The sequence below is a fragment of the Sparus aurata genome, chromosome 17 (genome assembly GCF_900880675.1).
Source record: "Sparus aurata chromosome 17, fSpaAur1.1, whole genome shotgun sequence".
In the NCBI taxonomy this organism is placed as follows: Eukaryota; Metazoa; Chordata; class Actinopteri; order Spariformes; family Sparidae; genus Sparus; species Sparus aurata.
Window position 1 is genome coordinate 19,608,148 of NC_044203.1, and position 20,640 is coordinate 19,628,787.

Below are 20,640 nucleotides of genomic sequence, written 5' to 3' on the forward strand. Positions count from 1 at the left end.
GTGAACTAAGTTTCTTTCCAAACTTCTAAGTGATGCTGTGACAGTAGTACAGTAATATAACACTGTACTATCAACAATGGGACAAGGGTGCGACAAGTTCAACAGTTTTTTAACCCATGTGGTCCTACTCTAGGCAATGTCCCAGCGAGCAGATGCCTCCCAGTGTGGCGGGGTTGTGGTCGAGTTTGAGTCTGACGATGTCAGGGATGCGAGAGCTAAAAAAGCTAGGAGTATACCAGGTAAACTCAACTTTAAATCCAACTACTATTTGCGGAATATGTTTGTAGCATATATCATGTAAGCTTATACTATTTTTATGCATTTCCTCATAAGGTTCAGCTCTTATCTACCTCAAGGGTCCCAAGTTTCTCATCTATGTCAGTGGAGCGTTGTCAATGTGGGTAAGAATCATTTCCTGAAGAAACAGATTCCTGGAGAAATATATAAGACATCGAAACTTAAATAACTGCAAGGTAGTCTACTTACTGTAAACTGTGTGACAGTATACAGACAGCACCATGCAAAACAACACATAACAATGTCCTCTTATGTTGTGTTAAATAGGGTGACCGCATGTGGCACTTTGCAATCTCTGTGTTCCTGATTGAGCTGTACGGCCGTAACCTGCTGTTGACTGCGGTGTTTGGATTGGTAGTGGCTGGGTCAGTGCTCCTACTTGGGGCTTTGATTGGAGACTGGGTAGATCGCAATCCCAGGAATAAAGGTATGAAGAACAATTTCAAAACCTTTTGAAAATTTAAGCCTGCAGTATGCCATAGAACAGTGATATAGATCAGTGGATCTCAATCTTGGGCCCAGACGTCAGCTGGTTTCCTGTGCAAGCAGGTGGTAAAGTGCATTTTCCTCATGTCTAAAGTGCAAATCATTCACTGACTTGATAGCCAGCAGGGCCAGCAGGACTCAAGGCACAAGGTTGGCAGCCACTGACTCATATCTGTAAAGGCTAATACTATGTTCTTTTTCAGAATATATAATCTATATTCTGAGAGTCTGAGAGTCTGTTTTTTGTCCCTCTGTTTTTAGTTGCACATGCATCTCTTTTCATTCAGAACATCTCAGTGACAGTATGTAGCATTGTGCTCATGTTGGTGTTCTTATATAAGCAAAGGATTGAACAGATCTGGGATGGATGGCTTACTGTGAGTAGACACTACATATTTGATTAATAATTACATTTCATAACTTGCTACGATGTTGGTATACAAAGATATTACTCACCATCATTATTGCATAGAGGAGTTATTGCTGCTGTTGTTCCCTCTGTCCTCTGTCACTGTTGTCTCTGCTTCTGAGTTTGTGGCTACTCTGTGCTGTCATAGTAACATGTTGCATCGCAAAACTTACACAAGGTGGTTTGTTATACGGTGGTGATCATCCTGGCAGATGTGGCAAACCTTGCAAGCACCGCACTGACCATTGCCATTCAGAGGGACTGGATTGTGGTTATCACAGGCTACAACCGAGGTCACCTAGCTGGTGAGGGGATTCATTCTTTGTTAATGCACAAATTGAATGGTATTACATGTCTATCATGGGTTTGTATCTGTGGTTGTGCATGATAGATATATGAATTACAGGCATAATGAGATATTGGTCATTTCTGCCCTTGCTGAAAGTCCTCTAGTGGAAGCACATTAACCTCTGTGTCTTTGATTCTAACAAAAGGAATGAATGCGACCATGAGGCGGATAGATCAGGTGACTAACATCCTGGCCCCACTAGCAGTGGGACAGGTCATGACCCTGGCCTCCAATGTAGTTGGCTGTGGCTTCATCCTGGGCTGGAACCTTGTCTCTCTTATTGTGGAGTTCTTCTTCCTGTCGCGGGTGTATCGCATTGTCCCTGCGCTTTCAATTAAACCACCAGTGGAGGAAGAGGATCAAGAGTATCTGGAGGGCAGAAGGTTACAAGGTAAGGACTGATCAGTGCTTAAAGATTTCTGTTAGAGTTTAACATTCATAGGCTTTGAGAATTACTGAAAATGTGCATAAAAGCCTGTCAGCAGTCCTACACATACCAAGAGAAAATGTAGATATAAAAATGAAAAGGATGCTCTACAATTAGTTTTAGTACATTAGGCATCGAGTTTACAATGTAGAGATTATAGCACTTTATATCAAGGTATTCATAAATGTTTGTAAATAGGTAGTAAGGCCCTTATAATTCCTTATAAGATGCTTATTCATATAATTAGGGCTAAATTACACGTTTAATTAGATTAGATTAAGACATTAATGAGCATTAAGTTGTTAACAGACAAACCTTGTGAGTTTCTTATAATTGTTTGTAGTAGCTGACAATCATCTATCGGGTTTAGCTTACTTACTTATCATATCATGTAACACATTTTTTTATGAATCTTTAGCAGTTAACTTTGCATTTCTTAACAGTAAACTATGCTTTCAGCAGCTACCCAATTTAAAGCGAGAACAAGGCTGTCTTAAGCAGTATATAAACTGTCAACAAGTTTCTTATGAGTGCATATAACTGGTTTATAATCTAACAATAAAAATGTTTATAAGATAGTATTTAGGGTGTCTAAGGTGGGCTTCATGAGTGTTGTGAGTTATTCAATTCTATATTATACAATGGTGTACACATTAAAAGGCATCACAGAACAAAAATGTACTGAAGTGTACATTACTTAAAGCAATCCTCACTTTGTGCAGTAGCCTGCATTCAACATGCAGCCCACGTAGATTAGTGTGGAGGGTTTGTGTTTTACAGATTTAACAAGACATGGAGCAGAAAGGGTGCAGAACACCAAGTGAGGATAGGGCCTTTATAACTGACGTAAGGAAGTGATAGATGACACTCCTCTTTCTCATCAGCTGAAGGTAACGTTGCACAGCCTCTGCCTCTGACAGAAGGTAACTGCAACACAAGCCTGAACCTCAAAGAAATCACCAACCTGCCGCTGTGTTTCCGGAGGTTTCGCTGGCTGGTGAGCACCTGTAAGGACGGCTGGAGAGCCTACTATCGCCAGCCTGTCTTCCTGGCAGGAATGGGTCTGGCTTTCCTCTACACCACAGTCCTGGGCTTCGACTGCATCACAACTGGCTATGCCTATACTCAGGGCATAAGCGGATCTCTCCTTAGTCTACTGATGGGTGTATCAGCTATCACAGGGCTGATGGGAACCGTGATGTTCACCCGACTCAGGAAGACCTATGGCCTGGTTAACACAGGCATTATCTCAAGCTGCCTCCACCTGGGCTGCTTGCTGCTTTGTGTGTGTTCTGTGTTCGCCCCTGGCAGCCCTATGGATCTTAGCTTGCTAATGCCTGACGTTACCTCTAACTCCTCCACTGAGCTTGGAGGGATGGCAAGCCAAAGGCAAAAACACACTTATCCTCTGAGGGGAGGCAGCAATCAGCCACTGCTACCCGATCGCTCCTCCATCCACTGGACCAACAATACTGTGCTTTTTGACAATGTGCCCTCTGGTACAGCACCAGAATCTTACATCTCCATTATCCTGCTGTTCTTGGGTGTTATCACAGCACGTATTGGTGAGTAGAAAGACATCCAAAGTACGCGTCTTTGGATGTCTGACTTGTTTTTTGGTGTCGACTGACTTGTTTCAATCGACACCAAAACTTAAATGATGAAACTATAATCAAATACAATGTATGAGAGTATTTTCAACTGTAGAGCCTGACCTATACATTGTCATGGCACATATATCAGCCAATATTAGATAATCATAAATATATTGCTACCTATGTTGGGTAACGAGTGATAGGAAATAGCAGCACAAAAATGCCAAAGACCTCAAATTAATTAAGAAAATGTCACCATTGCACGGTCAATCTACCAGTGTGCACAAAAAAACTTGTTTCACTCAGTGCATATATTGCTGGACACTGCAGTATCGCTTTTTTAATGTTTGCATTATTACCTTTGATTGATAGTCAACAGTAGAATTGCAATGTGCATTTATAGTTTGCAGCATAACCAATCAGCCACAACTTCCCCACATATCTCCTATATTTAGAGTATTTAAGAGATACACATCGGCAGTCTTTAGAAAAATGTTGATGTCAGTATCAGCAAAAAAAGTATAGTATAGTCTCTTGTTAAGTACTCAAGCTATTGTGAAAAAAAAGCCAATTTAATTTCCAGGTCAACCTTTAAACCCCAGTTACATCTGTGTTTTAGGTCTATGGTCCTTCGACCTGACAGTGACCCAGCTCCTGCAGGAGAACATCTGCGAGTCGGAGCGGGGTGTGGTGAACGGGGTGCAGAGCTCAATGAATTACCTGATGGATCTACTTCACTTCATCATGGTGATCTCCGCGCCGCAGCCACAGCACTTTGGCATCCTAGTTATCATTTCTGTATTATTCATCACCACTGGGCACACCATGTACTTCCTGTATGCACACAAAGCCAAGAGAAAACGCAGCCTCGACACATAAGGAGCAGACATTGCCCACACATCCAGGCATGAGATGCTAAAACAAGCACTGATTCCACTCTGCACCTGTGAAATGAATGTCTTCCTCCTGTTCCTTCAGCAATCGTATTGCAACACTCCACTCCCTACTTAGCCATTCATTTCTTCACAACACAGCGAGTGCCTGTCCCACCTAGGTTGCTTTCTTCCTGCAGGGCCATGTGCCATAGCAGCAAACAAGAACTCAGGTGAAATAGAGTGGGAGACACGCTCTCCCGTCGTGTACATAAGTTGAGGTGGCTACAATAAATGCAGCAATGGCACCTCCAGGGGAATTGTCCTACTCTACCATACAACAGGACACGAGGCACCAGCACACGCCTTTGCAAACCCTGTAGGATTACTGCAAGACTTTCATCAAACAAGCCTGTTAATCTACATAGCTTTTTTGGATGGGAGGGTGGATGGATGAAGAGATTTTTCTAACCTTCACTCAGTAAAGAACTGGTGTTGAGAGAAAAACTTAACAGTGATACACGGAAATACAAACAAGACGAGACAGTACTTCTAAGTGGCATCAATGTTACTGATCCGTCCACTTGGAAATACTCCAGGATGTCCAAAAAGGAACACAAAGGGAACTTGATGTGAGATTGTTTGAGTAAAAAATCAGAAAGGCAGCCCCCCTTTTAATGGACAGAAGTGAAAGTATTTCCTTCCCCTGGTTTGTTTCTCTGTGGATGAATCAAGCAAACATTTGCCTTTCTCTTTATGCATGTTTAACTGGGTTATGGATTACAACAAAAACGTTATCACATCACGCCATGTACTTTAGTCAAACTTTATACAAACTATCTTATTCTAACTGCTTGTGTACTTAGATAAATTAAAATAGTTTCCAAACTTTCTTTCCTTCCAATATAAAGAGTGATATTAATAGTTTTATAGAAATCCTAAAGGAAAGCAATCTTCATTTTGTGACATGTTTGAAATCAGTAATAGCTATATGTTGATAGCAAATGTCGATCACTGCCAATGGCAGTGTTGTATTACATTTGCTTCATTCTCTTGTAGTTCTGATGAACTAAACATTACCTTACCTCAGCTAAGAACACAAACACTGTTGGGAATATGACTTGGGAATTACTCTCAGCTACTGTATGTTTTCATATCTTTCATGTACAGTGAAAAACACATCAAAGTTTAACCTTCTGTCATACAACCAGCAACACTCAATATATTTGTATAATTTTCCTGTGAAATTTCCGTATTGCATGTTGTCCTTATTTTTCAGACTGATATTTATGATAATAAAGATGACTGAAGATGATCTCTGGCCTCAAGTGTTGAACCCTGAGCAGAATAATCAATAAATAAATAAGGATAAAATAAACTGCTACACAGGTCACAAAAGATGAATTTCTGCTAGGCTATGTCATCTGAGTACACTGTGAAATACCAGTCCTGACATTGTAAATCCTTGTAGCTTCATCCAAAAGGCTGATGCCTAAATAAAGACGCCAATTCAACCTTCACAAGTTAATGTTAGTACTGGAATCATTCCAATAAAATGTACAGCCATGTGGTTTTGTTACTGTCTGTCCCTTGTAGAGTATACATTTACAGAATTCTTAGCCCCCAAGGTGCCATTAGAAATTTTGCTGACAACTTCCTTTAATAACCCCTGAACGTGCAGTCTAGCTACTAGATTGCTTGTACAACCTGGGATACTGCACCAGAGATGGAGTTAATTCATCAGCCATCAGAATCAAGCTGTATGCAGAAATACGCATAGTGTAAAGGGGCGCCTGCAAGAAGAGGAAAATTGCCAGGAGAGGATATAAAACATTTACACATTATGGCAGTGTTGAGAACATAAATATGTCAAAGGCAGGGAACAAACAGTCAACACATGCAAATGTAATGGCTTTCTGTGGCCAATAGAGGTCAATGTTATACTAAACGGCCATACCCAAGCCAGTATAGAGCAGCTTCAGGCCTTTGTGGATAATCAACATAGAAATTAGATGCAATACACACACAGCATCCTTACATTGCATCCTAATCCTCTTTCTATAAATTGTGAGAACCATGTGAGAGTGATTACGACTCTACTATCATGCAGAGGAGGACATATGAGGACATATGAGGGTGACAGAATAATGGAAACATAAGAGGGGAGAGTATCCAGAAATGAAGGATGTAGAAATCCAGTCTGATATTCTCATATTTTACATCTGATATCACCACAGTATATAAGCTCATTTTAAAATCATATTATCAGTATCCAGACACACAAGTACAGGATGCCAATAAATGATTGGTGCCTGCAATGCTGCCACTTTGAAAGTCAAAAAGGAGTTGTTATATACTGCTTTGAGCCACAAGCACAAACAAGTGGTAGCCACACTGCACATCTGGGGTGCTTCAGATTTGTATATGTTTTTTCCATTCGATTATGAGTCTGACCACCACTGGAAATCCTTTTCCCAATGCAGGCATCCCTAACTCGATAAACTAAATGAAGGTTGTATTATTTCCATCACAATCACGGGCAGACAGTGTGTAGTTACCTTGGTAATGCCTAGAGCAGGCTGGTAAAGGCGAACGGCCAGGAAGAGCTGTTGTTGGAGTGGGAGGTTGTTTTACTGGAAGCTGTACTTACAGCAACACTGTGGGCCTGATAAAAATCGAGCTTGAAAATGAATGGATTCACAGGTTAGCTGTCAATTCTTCTTCTGTAGTACAGCCCTTAAGAAGCACATTGAGCTAGATGAATAAAAAGCTTGCAGAATGTTACATTAACTGCTGCTGGTGACGACTTTTACTGCTTTTTTAATGAATTATGGAGGTCGCAGAAAGCCACAGTGGAAATGAAATAAAATTCCACTGAATAATGTACCTGGCATTGCAGGAATAAAATAAATGTATTGAAAAGGGTCACATGTGCTATCTTTGGCATTAGAATACATCAGAAAAAAAACCTAACCCGATGAAGCTTTACAGCATTTTAGAGACGAAAGTTCACAGTTAATACTAAGCGTGAAATTAATGAGGCCACTTGCCAGCTGTGTCAAACTCAGGAGACAAGCTAGGTTAAACGGCGATACAGTAAAGAGGCAGCAACAACCCAATGCAACTGCACAGTAAAGCATCAAGTCTCACATGTCAGGCAAAACCCCCCAAACATCACCGAGGACAACTCCACGGCCATAAACTCCACCTGTGCTCAACACAACATCCAATAGTAGAACCAGGAAAACAGGACATAATTACAAATCCAAGTTCAAGGACTGAAAGCAAGCAAAAAGTAAGTCAGCCTTTTCACACTGATTTGACCTGTTTTTGTTTGTAGCTGTGGTGTACCTTCCACATTTATCATTGTGTGTTTTTAGCTACATAGTTATCGGCTAACAGTCGTTTCTCACGTAACGCTAGCTAACCGTCTTTACCAGACTCGAACAATGATAAACGTTATCAGCTAACTAGCTCGCTAACTACATTCAGGTCACCTAGCTACTAATGTCCTCAAGAGCCAAACTTTGAAAAAAAAAGTTGTTTGATATGACTTACCAACTTTTGAATACAATTGCCGATTCCTCAAATATTATTCGCGTGTTGCCTGAACAGAAGATTTTTAACGTATTTAAAAAGAAAAGAAAGGCAATCCTCTCTTCTGCCCTGCTGGAAAAACCAGCATAGACCAGCATAGCTGGTGATCAGCAAGTCCAGCATATGTTGTGTTTTGATGCTGGTATGCTGGCATAGGATGTGTCAACAATTTATTTCATATTGCAGAGTATGAGGAGGAGTGAAGTTGGCTGTGAAATCCCAAATGCAGGACATAGTCAGTGAGGTCGTCACAGTACACCAAATTTATTCAACACAAGCTTCAAACCTGCGAGATTTTGGGGTCATTTGAAAGCACCCTAAACAAACTGTAAAATACTGCACTAAATATACAGAAATGTAAATGCAACACTTTGCTCCCATTTCTCTCAAAAGTTGAAGTAAACACTTTTATAATTTTTTTTGTTGTTGTTGTTTTTATGTACACAAAATAATTGCTTCTTTCAGATTTTGAGCACACATTTGTTAAAATCCAATAAGATAAGCCATCCACCTGACAGGTGTGGCAAATCAAGATGCTGATTGAACATGATTCAGGCACAGTTGTTCCCTGCCAGCATGCTGGTGCATGGGATGCTGGTGACCAGCATACCAGCACCAGCATGGGATGCTGGTAATTGGATGTTGGTGACCAGCTGGTAACCAGCTTCATCAGCAACTTGACCAGCAAGACTATGCTGGTAGGCCAGCATAATTAATGGGACCTTGCTGGTGGACCAGCTTCATTATGCTGGTCTACCAGCTAAACTAGCACCAAACCAGCACTAACCAGCATAGACCGTCCTTAACTCCTTTGAAAAGATGTGTGGTTCCTACAAATTAGCCTTATTTCCCTTGTATGTATTTGTGCTTGAAAATTAAAGAAATGTATTAATGGAGAAAATATAGGTTAGGCCTTCATCCATCTTTTGTTCATACACTATGTGGTGATGTCATTGATTCTGTTGCTAAGTAGCTTCTTTAATTTTAATGAGATTGTGCAGCTGTGGGAATTTCTGTACTTGACTGGATGTTATTTTGTAAAGGGGGCACTGTAACAAGCTCAGTAGAGTTTCATCACTTCTTCAGTCCTTTGCAGTGCCGCAGGCCTCTGGTAACAGTGTACATCCCATGGTTGTCATGGTAGTCCCTGGTTAAAGACAGCAGTGTTGGAGCAAGCTCGCTAACAAGTCTGACTTTAGGCATTCTCACTTTGCAACTCATTTACTTGAGAAACTAGGTCAGTGGCACATTAAAGCTTGAGTTGTCCTCCTGGCTTTGTCTCACAGGAATGTTCACTGAAGAAGCAGGAAGGAAGACAGGGCTGTTTTTAGATAGTTCGACCACAACGTCCTTAGTTTCCTTCCTGAATTGAAATGGAATAGAATAACATACAGCTAAAAGACAATAACATATAGTGCAGTGGCTAGGTTTACCATCTGAAAATGTGAAAATCAAGGATGTGGTCAATGAAATTGGGATACATTTAACTGAACTTGTGCTGAAATGAGCTGAACACCTCTTTGAAATATATATGGGGCAGTGGGCATCTTCCAAATGAGTTACTTCAAGAGAACAAAAGAGGATTGTGGAATGATGAGTCTAATATGAAACATAAAACACCAAGAGATGGGAACCTTTTGCTTATTGTGCAGTTTGCTGTATCAGCAGTTTGCAACAGCAGCACAATTGAATGGCTATGCAAGGACCCAGTCAAGCATCACACTGCTGACAGAAGGGAAAAAGATATAACGTTAATAGATTAAGTGTTCATAGGAAGAATTAATGTCCTTGCTTTACCTTGGTCAGTACATCCAGGACCACGCTGGTCCCTCTGTAAATGCGCTAAGCAACTGACAAGAAGTCTCATTTAATCAAACCGTGTCTGACAAGTCGGTGATCTTTAATAAAAACAGACACTTAGATACAGCAGTATGTGACCACTACAGCAATGGCTCTCAAAGTCAGGGGAGGCATAAAGCCACGGCATAGTGGTGCCGATGACTAGGGAAGAAACAAATTAATATATGAAATAAATATGATTTATAAAGGGTAAATCAACAAGAGTTTGCTGATACTATCGTGCTGACCGTTATTTCACACAAAATATACAAAATTAAACCACCATCATTGTTAATTATTGATTAAAAAATCTACATATATGTGGGGTTAAAAGTTTTGATAACCACTGCCCTACAGCCTCACAGAATACACAGGGAGTTTTAATTTTACAATTAATGAATGCAGACCCAATACAACTTGTCAATTATACAGTCAGTTGATCAGCTAAAAAGAAATCTGCAACAATCTCAACAATTGTTTAATCATGTTTCAAGCAAAAGCATTAAAACGGAAACTTTTTTGTTCCAATGTTACATTTTACTCCTTTTCTGTATCTTGTCATTTTGTAGATATGGTCAGGGAATAAAAGCAGTGTGATGTCACTTCCTTAGACATCGAATGGACATTGTCACAATTTTTATAACAAAATGATAAATTGACCTGATTCTTCAAACCGTTTATAAAATGTCAGAGGAAAAACTTTCAAATGCCCATCATTATTTCCCACTGTAAGCTGATGTCTCCAGATTTATTGTCTTATCTTTGACCAACAGTCCAAAAGTCATAGATATTTTATGGTTACCAAAATTGTTGTAGATTGATTTTCATGTAATGATCCACATACTGTGGCATTTTTGCATATGTAACTGCATGAACTGGTCCATCTGACCATTGTGTGATAAATATGTGGTTAATTAGATTGGAATTGTTACTGTGACATTTCTATCCTTTCTTTCTAGGAGCTGCTTTTAGGTGACATTCATTTACTATACTGCATTCATTTAGGCTGAAAACAAAAGAGTTAAGTTTCATTTTAGTGCTTGTGCCTGAATGACCTTAAACCTTCTCACACACACGTACGTAATATGTCTCCACCCTAACAAGTGTTTGACCTTCTAGTTTAATGTTCCCTGCCCATTCCTGAATCTAGATGTGCTCCCGCTTTCGGGAGATTTTGAAACTTCCTTTTTGGGTCTGTCTGGCTCACCAGATGTTTCCTGAACCCACCGTGTTCCTAACTCACTCCCCGCCCGGTGGTGAAAGGCAAAGGGAAGGACGGAGAGAGGGAATCTGTCGTTCAGTCTCAGTAGCCAAGCAGAGAGAGATACCTGGAGTCCAACTGATGAAATCTAGTCTGCGTGCACCTCTCTGCTACAGAGCTGATCAAGGCTTCAGCATCTGGGATTTACTTCTGCTGCAGTGACAGAAGACTCTATAACTCATCTGAATAGAATAGAAACACACTTTACAAACTCTCATTTTTGAGCTCCGCACCTCCTCTTATACTTTTATCAAGAGCAGTGTGAGCTCACAGGCAGGCATACCGCTGTTTTGCCTGGTGGACTGCCAGTAGTTTGTGAGACGGCGATGTCGTGGGACTGTGGCCTGAAGTACATGTTCTCTGTGTCCCCTGTGCTGCAGCAGGGGAGCATGTGCATCCTGCATGACAAGGAGGACCTGTCCCGACTGGAGATGGTCCAGAGACTGGCCAAGGATGGCTACCGCTTCCTGCAGAACCACAGCAAGGGCCCAGAGAGGACGAGCGAGGTGAGATACAACACTGCTGCAGTCACTACTGCATTTTTATAACACAATATTTTCTGAAACTTTCTTGTTTTTATATGCAGTTTTAGAACAGAGTAATGTTGGAGAACATTAGATTTACCCTGGGCTATAATGTGCTGTTTTATGCTGCTGTTTTTTAAGCATAGTACCAAAGCATCATTTCTCACACTCCCTGTGGTGTTTCATCCATCAAACTGATGTTAATTTGCTGTCTGTTTTTATTGGCCTCCGTACATTCAATAAAGTGTCTGCTTTCTCTGAAGATAGATGACGTCATTTAGATTTTGTTGAGACAACAGAAAGCTTTCTTGAGTCAAATATGGCAAAATAGAAGAACTAGAATTCTTTAAAATATGTATAAGAATTAGATTGATGTTTAGATGATTTCACAGCAGTGTAGTGTATACTGAATTTTGTTCATATGCATTATCATTACAGAACCTAAACATACATTATAGTTCAATAATATAGTTGGTCTTTGTCAGTATGGCAGCATCCTCAGGTGCTACCATCTGTCATTACTAAAAACTTAACTGCACATACTGTATGTTCAGCTCAACCAGCACACTTTAAAAAAAAAAACATTACATCACCTGCGGGTTGGCTGCATTGGAGACGCCTTATTGGCTGACCTCATGGTGAGCTCAGTGTCTTGTTTCCTGCCAGCTGTATTCCTGTGCCCCGAACTGAAGAACAATGGCAGGAAAAGTTGACGCAAGTGGCCGGACCACCATGCATTGTATGGGTTTCGGGTGGATTCAAATTCGTCAGGTCTCTGACCTTTTCTGAAACACAAGGCTAGATCTCTTTATTAGTGTTATTCAATAAAATGACCTTTTCAACTGCAGTAGGCAATGTATGATCATATGTTAGCATCGTACAGTACAGCTATTTGATCTACCTTTGTTGGTTAAGGAACATGCAGTGTGCCAAAGTTCTCATACTGTGAATTTAAAATAATGTGAGGACACCAACGGCACATGTTTGTATGTATGACAGTTATGTAATCCCAACAGTAATGGCCGGATATGATGACCTTTAATACTTGACATTATCTAGAAATATTAAGATTATGTGAGATTACCTAGCAGTGTTTCTAGATTATAGGATGGTTTAATGTAATCCAATGATGCTACAATGCACATACTGTATCCCATGTGACTCATATAAATGTCTAAGCCCAGACATCAAAGAGCTTTGAAATCCCATCTGGTGCAAACAGGGATGCTTTATATACAGTAGTTTTCATGTCTGTGAAAATGTGTTTGAGATTCTGATGCAGGAAGATCATGAATGTTACGCAATCTCCTTATATTTGAAGCCAAGCATGTTTCTAGGTCTTTTCCTTTGGTAGTTTAGTTCATTCATAATTAATTCAGCTGTGAAAACGGTCAGATTTAAATGTAGTAGTTTTCAGTTTTGACTTTGAAAAATCAGTTGTTCTTTCGTCTTTTAACTTCATCGATGTTTTTAATTATTTAGAGGGTATGATAGAATTGTGCATTATTATCTGGACATCTGATCAGAACATAGAGCTGCTGTTCTCTGCAAGACAGAAAGCATAAGAAAGCTCACTGTATGTACAAATACTTTACATAATGTATGCACATACTGTTGTTTACAGTATCTTTTTACCAGAGCAGGAATTTGAGGTAATTACTGTTGGAGATAATGAAGTACATTTGCATCAAAGGGTTATTTGAAAGCAACACCGATGTATGAATCCTCGGTCTTATTCATATATCGACACTATTCTCAGGGAGCAATTTAGTCCAAACCTGCACTCTGTCAGGACTTGACACCTTCCAGCTCCCTTCAAGTGTTCCATACCGTGCGTGCCAGACCTGCCGCAGCAGCCAGAAGACCTGCAGACAGAAAGTGTCCCTCCAGCCAGCGTAGTGCTTCTGGAACCCTGAAAGACACAGTGAGCCGTTTGGCGGGACATGACTTTGTGCAGAGGCCTGATAAGTAGTGTTTACTCTTCTGCTGACGGTGTCCATGTTGGGAGGACTTCAGGGCTTGCTGTGAGTTGAGGTCACCTCCAGCCAAGGGTAGAAGCTGTGCAGTCTCATTACAAGCATCCACTCTTAGAGGGATGATCGTGTTTTTGTACTGGGGCACTGGTAACCACAAAACCCAGTAGCTTGCCTGAAGCAGCAGAGGCTGGATCAATAATTCATTGTGAGGAAGGTTTGTTTTGCTGTTTGACCTGTTTGCAGTACACTGAGACACTCTGTTAATTATAGTCAAGAATTCAACCTGCTTTGCTGTCACGCTTAGTGGGACAAAAAGACAGCATACTTTTACAAAGCTAAGAGAACACAGTGTACGTCACATAAAGTTAGAACCATAAATGTCTTTTTCACATGAAACAGGAAACTAATCAGCCCAGCCTTCCCTATATGGGAACTTACAATGCTTTTCGTCACACCCCCTGACCTTATGATAAACTGTGGGTCCCGTGACAGGATAATACAGTCTGCTATTGAACAGGACACACCTTGAAAAACATTAAACCATTTTTTACATGTACTGTCAGTGTGTGTATGTGTTTGTATAAGATAAAGAAGGAAATGAATTCACAAGTTAACAGTCATCCAAACTGCACTTTGAGTCATGAATCACAGCACTGAAGGAACTGCCAGCTAAGATTGCCAATAATGGTCCTTTCTGAGGATTTAAAAAGATCTCTGCTGTTGATAGATGTGACTGGTCCACCCAGTGAAGGACACAGTTGTGTGTTTTTGTTGGATTAGATAGCTCATGTGCTTGTGTTTGCATGTTGTGTTGATGTATTCATATGTATATGTGCTGTACTGTATATTTACAGCATTTATTTGTTTATGTATGTATGGCCACGGATCTCAGATGAGTGTTAATGTAACAGGAAGTCATGCTTAACTGAAGGGCTCTGGATGCTTCTCGGTAAAAGGCAATTAGAGCAGAAAACTGCAACCACTTCCAGCCTGTCTGCCTGGCTAATTGCATGCACAGAGGCTTGTGTTGCATTGACTGATGGCTGAGGAGAAGGGGGGGTTAGCTGATGCAGGATGCGTGCAGTATACAGTGGACACCTCATTAAGACCAATATCTCTGATCCAGACCCTCCATTGTCAAGCAGCTACCAGCTACCAGCTTTATACTTCAGAGATGCTGCAACAAGCCATTTTTCTTTGAAATGAAGAGTTAAAAAAGTAAAATTTAGTTTTTATTGAAAATATCATTTAATTTCCAGGCTGACCAGTGATGTTTGTTTGTTTATTGTTTGCACTTTAATAAAACATTACACACAAAGAGTATATCACATAAAAGAAAAAAAATATACAATAGATAATATATGATAAACTACAATGAATCAGTGCTGGAGAGGTTTGAAACCCTGGGAGGGCTTATCGAGAACCTCACCATTAAAATAAATAAGTAAAATTAAATGTATCTTACCAAAATAAAATAACAAATGAATGTACAACATCATATCCATCAAACTATTGTATGCATTAAGCTAGAAAACTGAACTTTTTACAATGCTGGAACAAATATCACCAATCATTTCTACATAGCTATCATTTTGTTTTGAGTTGTTTTTCATTATCTGACTAGAAAATCGGTCAGTAAACATATTGATTTTGATAATCAATCGTTAAGACCCAAATCCATTTTGGTCTGTAAGAAATCACACAATTAACGACTGAAATTTTAAACCAAGTAAAAAATGGCAAACATTTCCCATTAATGGCTTCTCTCTATTTTATAACGGTTTTAAATGCTTTTCAGACAAAACAAGCAATTAGAAAATGTCAGCATGCACTTTTTTCACTATTTTATTATATTATGTTTTTGGACCAAACAACTGATTAATTGAAAAATAATCTAAACCTAGCGAAATAGAAATCAATCCAGTTTTCACTGAACGTTAGGGCTGCACCAAATGATTTATTTTCATTATTGATTAATCTGTCAATTATTTTCACAGTAATGTAAAAAAAAAATAAATAAATAATGAAAATGCTCATCGCAATTTCCCAAAGTGCCATGTTCAAATAGCTACTTTTGTCCAACCAACAGTCCAACACCCAAAGACTCTTCTTTTGCTATCATTAATAACAAAGAAACAGCGAATATACATTTTTTTTGATTAACTAATAGATTATTCAACTAATCGTTGCAGCTCTTATTACATTATGTTACTGCCTGACTAAGAGAGTGACTGAGTGAAACAGAGTGTGGGAGACAGTACGCAACACAAGGATGAATTTATCATTCATAAAACCTCATGGTGGTCACAAGGCAAGAACCTTCCATGTGAGTTTAAGCTTAACTCCGAACCACTAAACCATTGTTGCTGTGCAGAGTTTAACCATACGCCAGCTTGAACACACACTGCCCATAATTTAATAGGCTCTCAGTATGAATCGGTAATTAAAATTTGTGCAAGTCTTTTATGTTAATCCCTGAATGGGCTCCACCGATAAGGACTGAATAATGATATATGGAAATTCTCTTTCATTTACAGTGCAGGCTCTGACAGAGTATTATGATGGAAATCAGCAGTGATTTGTGTGAGTGGAAGAAAATTCAGGGGAATCTCCTTGGTGATAACATACCTCCCTCCCTCCTTCCCGCTTTCTCTCTCCCGCCCCAGAGTGACGAGGCAGTCCGTGTGTGCCTGAGGGAGAGGGGCCACGATGTGCTGGTCCTACAGAGAATGTCGTCAGAGCAGCCGGCCCCCTCTGCATCAGCGAGGGGAGGAGGGAAAGAGGAGGCGAGGAACAGGAGGTAAGCCTCTGCCCTCCCCTTCTTCCTAGGTTCCCTCCCTCCCTCCCTCCCCCTCCCTCCCTCACTATCTGCTTCTTTCTCTCAGCACTCTCCCTCTCATCATTCTCCCTTCTCTGTCTCTCTGGATAACACTCTCACTCAGGCATGCTTATATCACAACTCCCTATACATAAATGAGTACAATAAATACATAGAAGTGAGCAGCATGGGACTGTGAGGCAGAGCTCTGCAGCTGGCAGGCTTCCCATTCAAGTCGTTCAAGAGCTTTCTCAGCCGTGACATATAAGGATACCTCAGTCTGCTTGAGGGATAGACAGCGGTGGACTCCGTGCTGTAGCAGCTGCAGGTGGATGGATGGATGGGTAAAGGGGGCATGCAGCAGTAACCACGGCAACATTGCCGGTGTGAGGGCACAGGGACTCTGCAAGGATGGGATCTCGGCCACAGCCCCTGAACTTGCGGCAGGAGGAGGGCAGGCTGCTGCACGCTGCCCTGGTGGAGCAGGAGGAGGACGAGGAGGACGAGGAGGGCTCTGAGGAGAGCAGCAGCGACAACACCAGCCGGGCAGAGCCTGTGACAATGCCCACCTTTGACGTCCCCTACTTTCGATACATAGATGATGAGGGGACGGAGGGAGAGGATGAATGGAGTAGCAGCCGCTCTCTGTCCTCTATAGAGGAGGACTCGTCCACTGACTCTGTTGTGTCTGACAGGTACGTGGTGGTGTCAGGGACCCCGGAGAAAATCCTGGAGCACTTGCTGAATGACCTGACCCTGGAAGACGAGCAGGGGACAACACAGGGCAAAGAGTCAGGTTAGCATTCACACTTTATTGTCCTGACACTCCTTTCTCATCCCATTTGACCTTACTGTGTTTTGTCAGTGTATGAAAGGGCATTTTTTAGAGAGCAAAAATGAAAAGAAATAGGAGACTAGTTAGTTGGTGTGTGGACAACCAGACAACTTTATGATTGTAGCTTTGTTAAAGTATTGTGCTTACCAACTGTAGGTCCACTGATATTTGTATGTTTGGGAAGAAAGAAGGGAGAAATTATTGCCTGTACTTTCCATTTTACTCCCTCCCCACCCTCACTCTCTCCCGCGCTCACAGAGGAGCTGGGACAGAAGCCCCCTCTGGGCATTATTACTGCACTAATCATGTGCTATCATTCCCAGAATGGCACAGAGTTTGAGGCTATTCATTTAAAAGCCTCTGAAAGCGATAAACGTTGCTCATATCTTCTGAGCGATGTCGTAACAGTCTGTGTGACATGCAGTCCAGCATCACAGCGACGACAAATCAACACATTTCCTCTCATCCCAGCAGGTACATGATAATGTGACACTGTTGCCAAGGCAGAGGAGACGCTGTTGATTCAACTGGATAGACGGTACGATGCGCGATGATAGTTGAGAGCAGTGGCACAGTCAGGCAAATAGAGGAAGGATACCAGAGAGAAAGGAGAAACAATTTATCTGGGGAGAAAAAGGGAAGGAAAGGGTATGCAGATTATGTCCTTGGAGATGGAGATGGTCACAGAAGATCTCTCATCGGAATAGAGGCAGGCTAACCCCTTACCAGATCATTACTCATTCTGATGAGGAAGAGAATGAAATTGATCTAAATGTCCTCTCAGGAGACCTGCCTGCAGTTGCTCGGTGGTGCATTTTACATGCAGAGAGATGTTTTATGTTGAATCGCATATTTTATTGCTCGACAAGTGAAGTTAAACCTGAAGGTAAGTAAGCAGACAGGTGGGTAGAACATTCGTCCAATCCGCCAGTTTCATGTATTCACAATAAACCCATCTGTTCTTTGCCTTTTAGTTAATATGCAGTGTGCTGCATTGTTGATGAATCAGAATAAGCTTCATGTGTGCGCATACAATGGATCTGACTCCAGTTTTACATTGTTCATACAGATAGGAACGAAGACAACAAAAACTGAATAGTTTTTGTTTTTCTCAGAAAAAAGAATGGAAAATCGTCAGGACTGCAGTGTACATAGCGTGTGAGAGAACAGTAGGACTATATATCAATATATTAAATTTACCAAGGTTCATGGCCAAAACCGTCAAAGTATGCAGGATAAAAGTCTATACAATCTACTTTACAAGTAGTGCAAAGAAAAAATATGGATGGATGGATGGATAAATTGATTATGTACATTACATTCATGTAAACTTAATACATTTTGTGCAGCGTGTAGAACTTAAATTGACAGCAACAGTGTATGATGACATGTACATGTTAAAAACAGTGCATTTTAAACACAAGAATATAGTCTTGCTCACCTTAGATTGAGTGTGTTGAGGTGAAGCCTCCATAGGGAGCTGGTGACCAGAGCATGGAGCTGCTGACTGATATCTCAGGGTCAAAGAGCCAGAGACCTGCAGAGGAGAAGGAATTAACTGAGTCCTGAACAGCAATTGATCTGTACTCAGTCATGTTTCATAGTGTGTCTCCTGTTGGCCTAGGTTCTCTCTGTGTGAATACTACGGCTCTATATGCTCTAGTGCTATAGTTAAAGTGTTCCTCTGGAAGCTGAGCTCCCCAGAAGCATGGCAGCATGAGCTCCTTGATTTCATCAAAAAGAGATTTGTTTGAACATCCACCATGCTGCCGTGTTCAGACTGTCTCTCAAGCATGGCTCACAGAGCTTCTGCAGCAACATGATTGATGACTGCAGCAGGTTATTGATGTTGTTTATGACTAACATGCAGTACAGCACATTAGAAAAAGCCAATTTTATCTCATCATGGTTGCACTTGCCTCCATCCAGTCTCCAACATAAAGAATTCAGAGGAGCTTTCTGCAAGCGATGGCACTTTTCTGGAAGCACCACAGGCATGTTTGAGGAGAAGCAAACGTGAACCGCTGCAGCAGAGATCTATGATGTGCTTTCTTCTGTGGGCTAGCATTGTGGATAGCATTCACAAGTGTTCAGTTTTGTCTCCTTTCCTGTGCCCAATCTCTGAGTGGAGCTATTGATTCCAGCTCTGAACAGATTCACAACACACACTGCCAGCTCTGAAAAACATGTAATGGAACATTTTGTGTTCTCTTGCTGAGAGGATGTTCCAGCTATTTAACTGACGCACCATGTGGGGAGATGTGGATGCTTATTTGTAATGAAAAAAACATCACATTATGAGAGCAGATACTGAATTTTGAATTTCTCAATGCAGACTGAGATTACGATAATTTAAGGCTTTACACCAAGAATGACATCTTCTGCTGGTTATTGAGCCAATAAGTGACACATTAACAACATTATTTCAAAGGCTGCATTGATTATTCTTTACGAGTACTTATACGAATGCAAACGGGATTGACAGGTTAACTGACAGGTTGATTGATTTCACAGAGGATTGACAAGCTCAATCAATGTATCCATTCTGCTTGTCATCCTAAATTTGTTTTGGTTTGAGTACTATGCAGGAGTGTTCCATAAAATCCTAGAACCAGGCTTCCCAAAGCCCAGAGTCGTAAAGGGTTCTATTTTGTCCACCAGATGTTTTTAGTGGAAAAAAAAAGAGAAGATTACTTTTTTTAAATGATCATATAATTTTTGTGAGGTGAAATGACTCCTTTTTCAAATATGTTGTATCCCTAATTATTAATATTTCCATCAAAATCTGAGCACAGCAGGCAGGGCGACCTGGGAACCTGGGATCCTACTATTTTGCATCTCAAAAATACAATACAATGCAATACAATAGGTGTTTGATTTTGGACTGTGACCCACCATTGAGTTTCAGTTTCCCTTCAAGCCCTCCAGGAGAAAGAGTTTAGACATCCCTCTCCTACATTCATGTCTTTGATCCAGGCCAACCACTGATGAAAGCGGAGATCCAGTGTTTGGTTTTCATAGGGGTATATTTACCTGAATCTAAGAATCATGTCTGTTACTTTAGAATCAGCCTTTTATATTGAGAGAGGGAGCGGGTCCTCTTCCATTGCGTCTGCCATGTTGCTACAGTACCCCATAATGACCAAACCAGACACTGGCCTTTTGTGTTTTTCATGTTTATCTTGGGGGTGTTGTGGGGGAGGGTATGAGAAGGGTTGTTGCAATCTCCAAACAACGCTGCGAGATGCCGCTAAATCTACCACACTGGACATCTAAATGAAACTGGTGTGATGTCAAGGGGTTGTAAATGAGCCCAACAGACTGTTAAACTTTGTCTATACAGCACATCCCTGCA

The 20,640-nt window shown here is 40.9% G+C and overlaps 2 protein-coding genes and 1 long non-coding RNA gene across 4 annotated transcripts in view; 2 read left to right on the forward strand and 1 right to left on the reverse strand.

Moving 5' to 3' along the window:
- On the forward strand, positions 1–5,751 carry LOC115567544 (solute carrier family 40 member 1). The gene is made up of 8 exons (XM_030394238.1): positions 1–239; positions 334–401; positions 565–724; positions 1,045–1,160; positions 1,371–1,497; positions 1,687–1,932; positions 2,853–3,533; positions 4,183–5,751. The coding sequence occupies exons 1-8, from the start codon at positions 137–139 to the stop codon at positions 4,440–4,442; spliced, it is 1,761 nt and encodes a 586-aa protein (XP_030250098.1). The 5' UTR covers positions 1–136; the 3' UTR covers positions 4,443–5,751.
- LOC115567546 (uncharacterized) lies at positions 211–8,156 on the reverse strand. Its single transcript, XR_003981219.1, has 3 exons — positions 7,994–8,156; positions 1,240–1,910; positions 211–431 (listed from the first exon to the last, which is right to left on the reverse strand). It is a non-coding gene; the product is annotated as an uncharacterized LOC115567546 (long non-coding RNA).
- The window catches only part of rapgef5b (Rap guanine nucleotide exchange factor (GEF) 5b), a 26,058-nt gene continuing 12,932 nt past the window's right edge, over positions 7,515–20,640 (forward strand). The window contains exons 1-4 of one of the 2 annotated variants that reach the window (XM_030394235.1): positions 7,515–7,730; positions 11,513–11,638; positions 16,299–16,432; positions 17,146–17,246. In XM_030394235.1, coding sequence (XP_030250095.1) covers positions 7,554–7,730; positions 11,513–11,638; positions 16,299–16,432; positions 17,146–17,246 — 538 coding nt within the window. In that variant the 5' untranslated portion in view covers positions 7,515–7,553. Of the gene's footprint in view, positions 7,731–11,136; positions 11,639–16,298; positions 16,433–17,145; positions 17,247–20,640 lie in introns of those variants that run through there. The other variant, XM_030394236.1, reaches the window with a different exon arrangement.

Excerpts from the sequence above, each read along its gene's own strand:
- LOC115567544 (XM_030394238.1), top strand. The coding sequence starts at position 137 with ATGTCCCAGCGAGCAGATGCCTCCCAGTGTGGCGGGGTTGTGGTCGAG. Across the intron at positions 240-333 it reads AAAAGCTAGGAGTATACCAG|GTTCAGCTCTTATCTACCTC; the intron begins GTAAACTCAACT and ends TTTCCTCATAAG. Across the intron at positions 1,161-1,370 it reads TCTGGGATGGATGGCTTACT|GTGGTTTGTTATACGGTGGT; the intron begins GTGAGTAGACAC and ends AACTTACACAAG.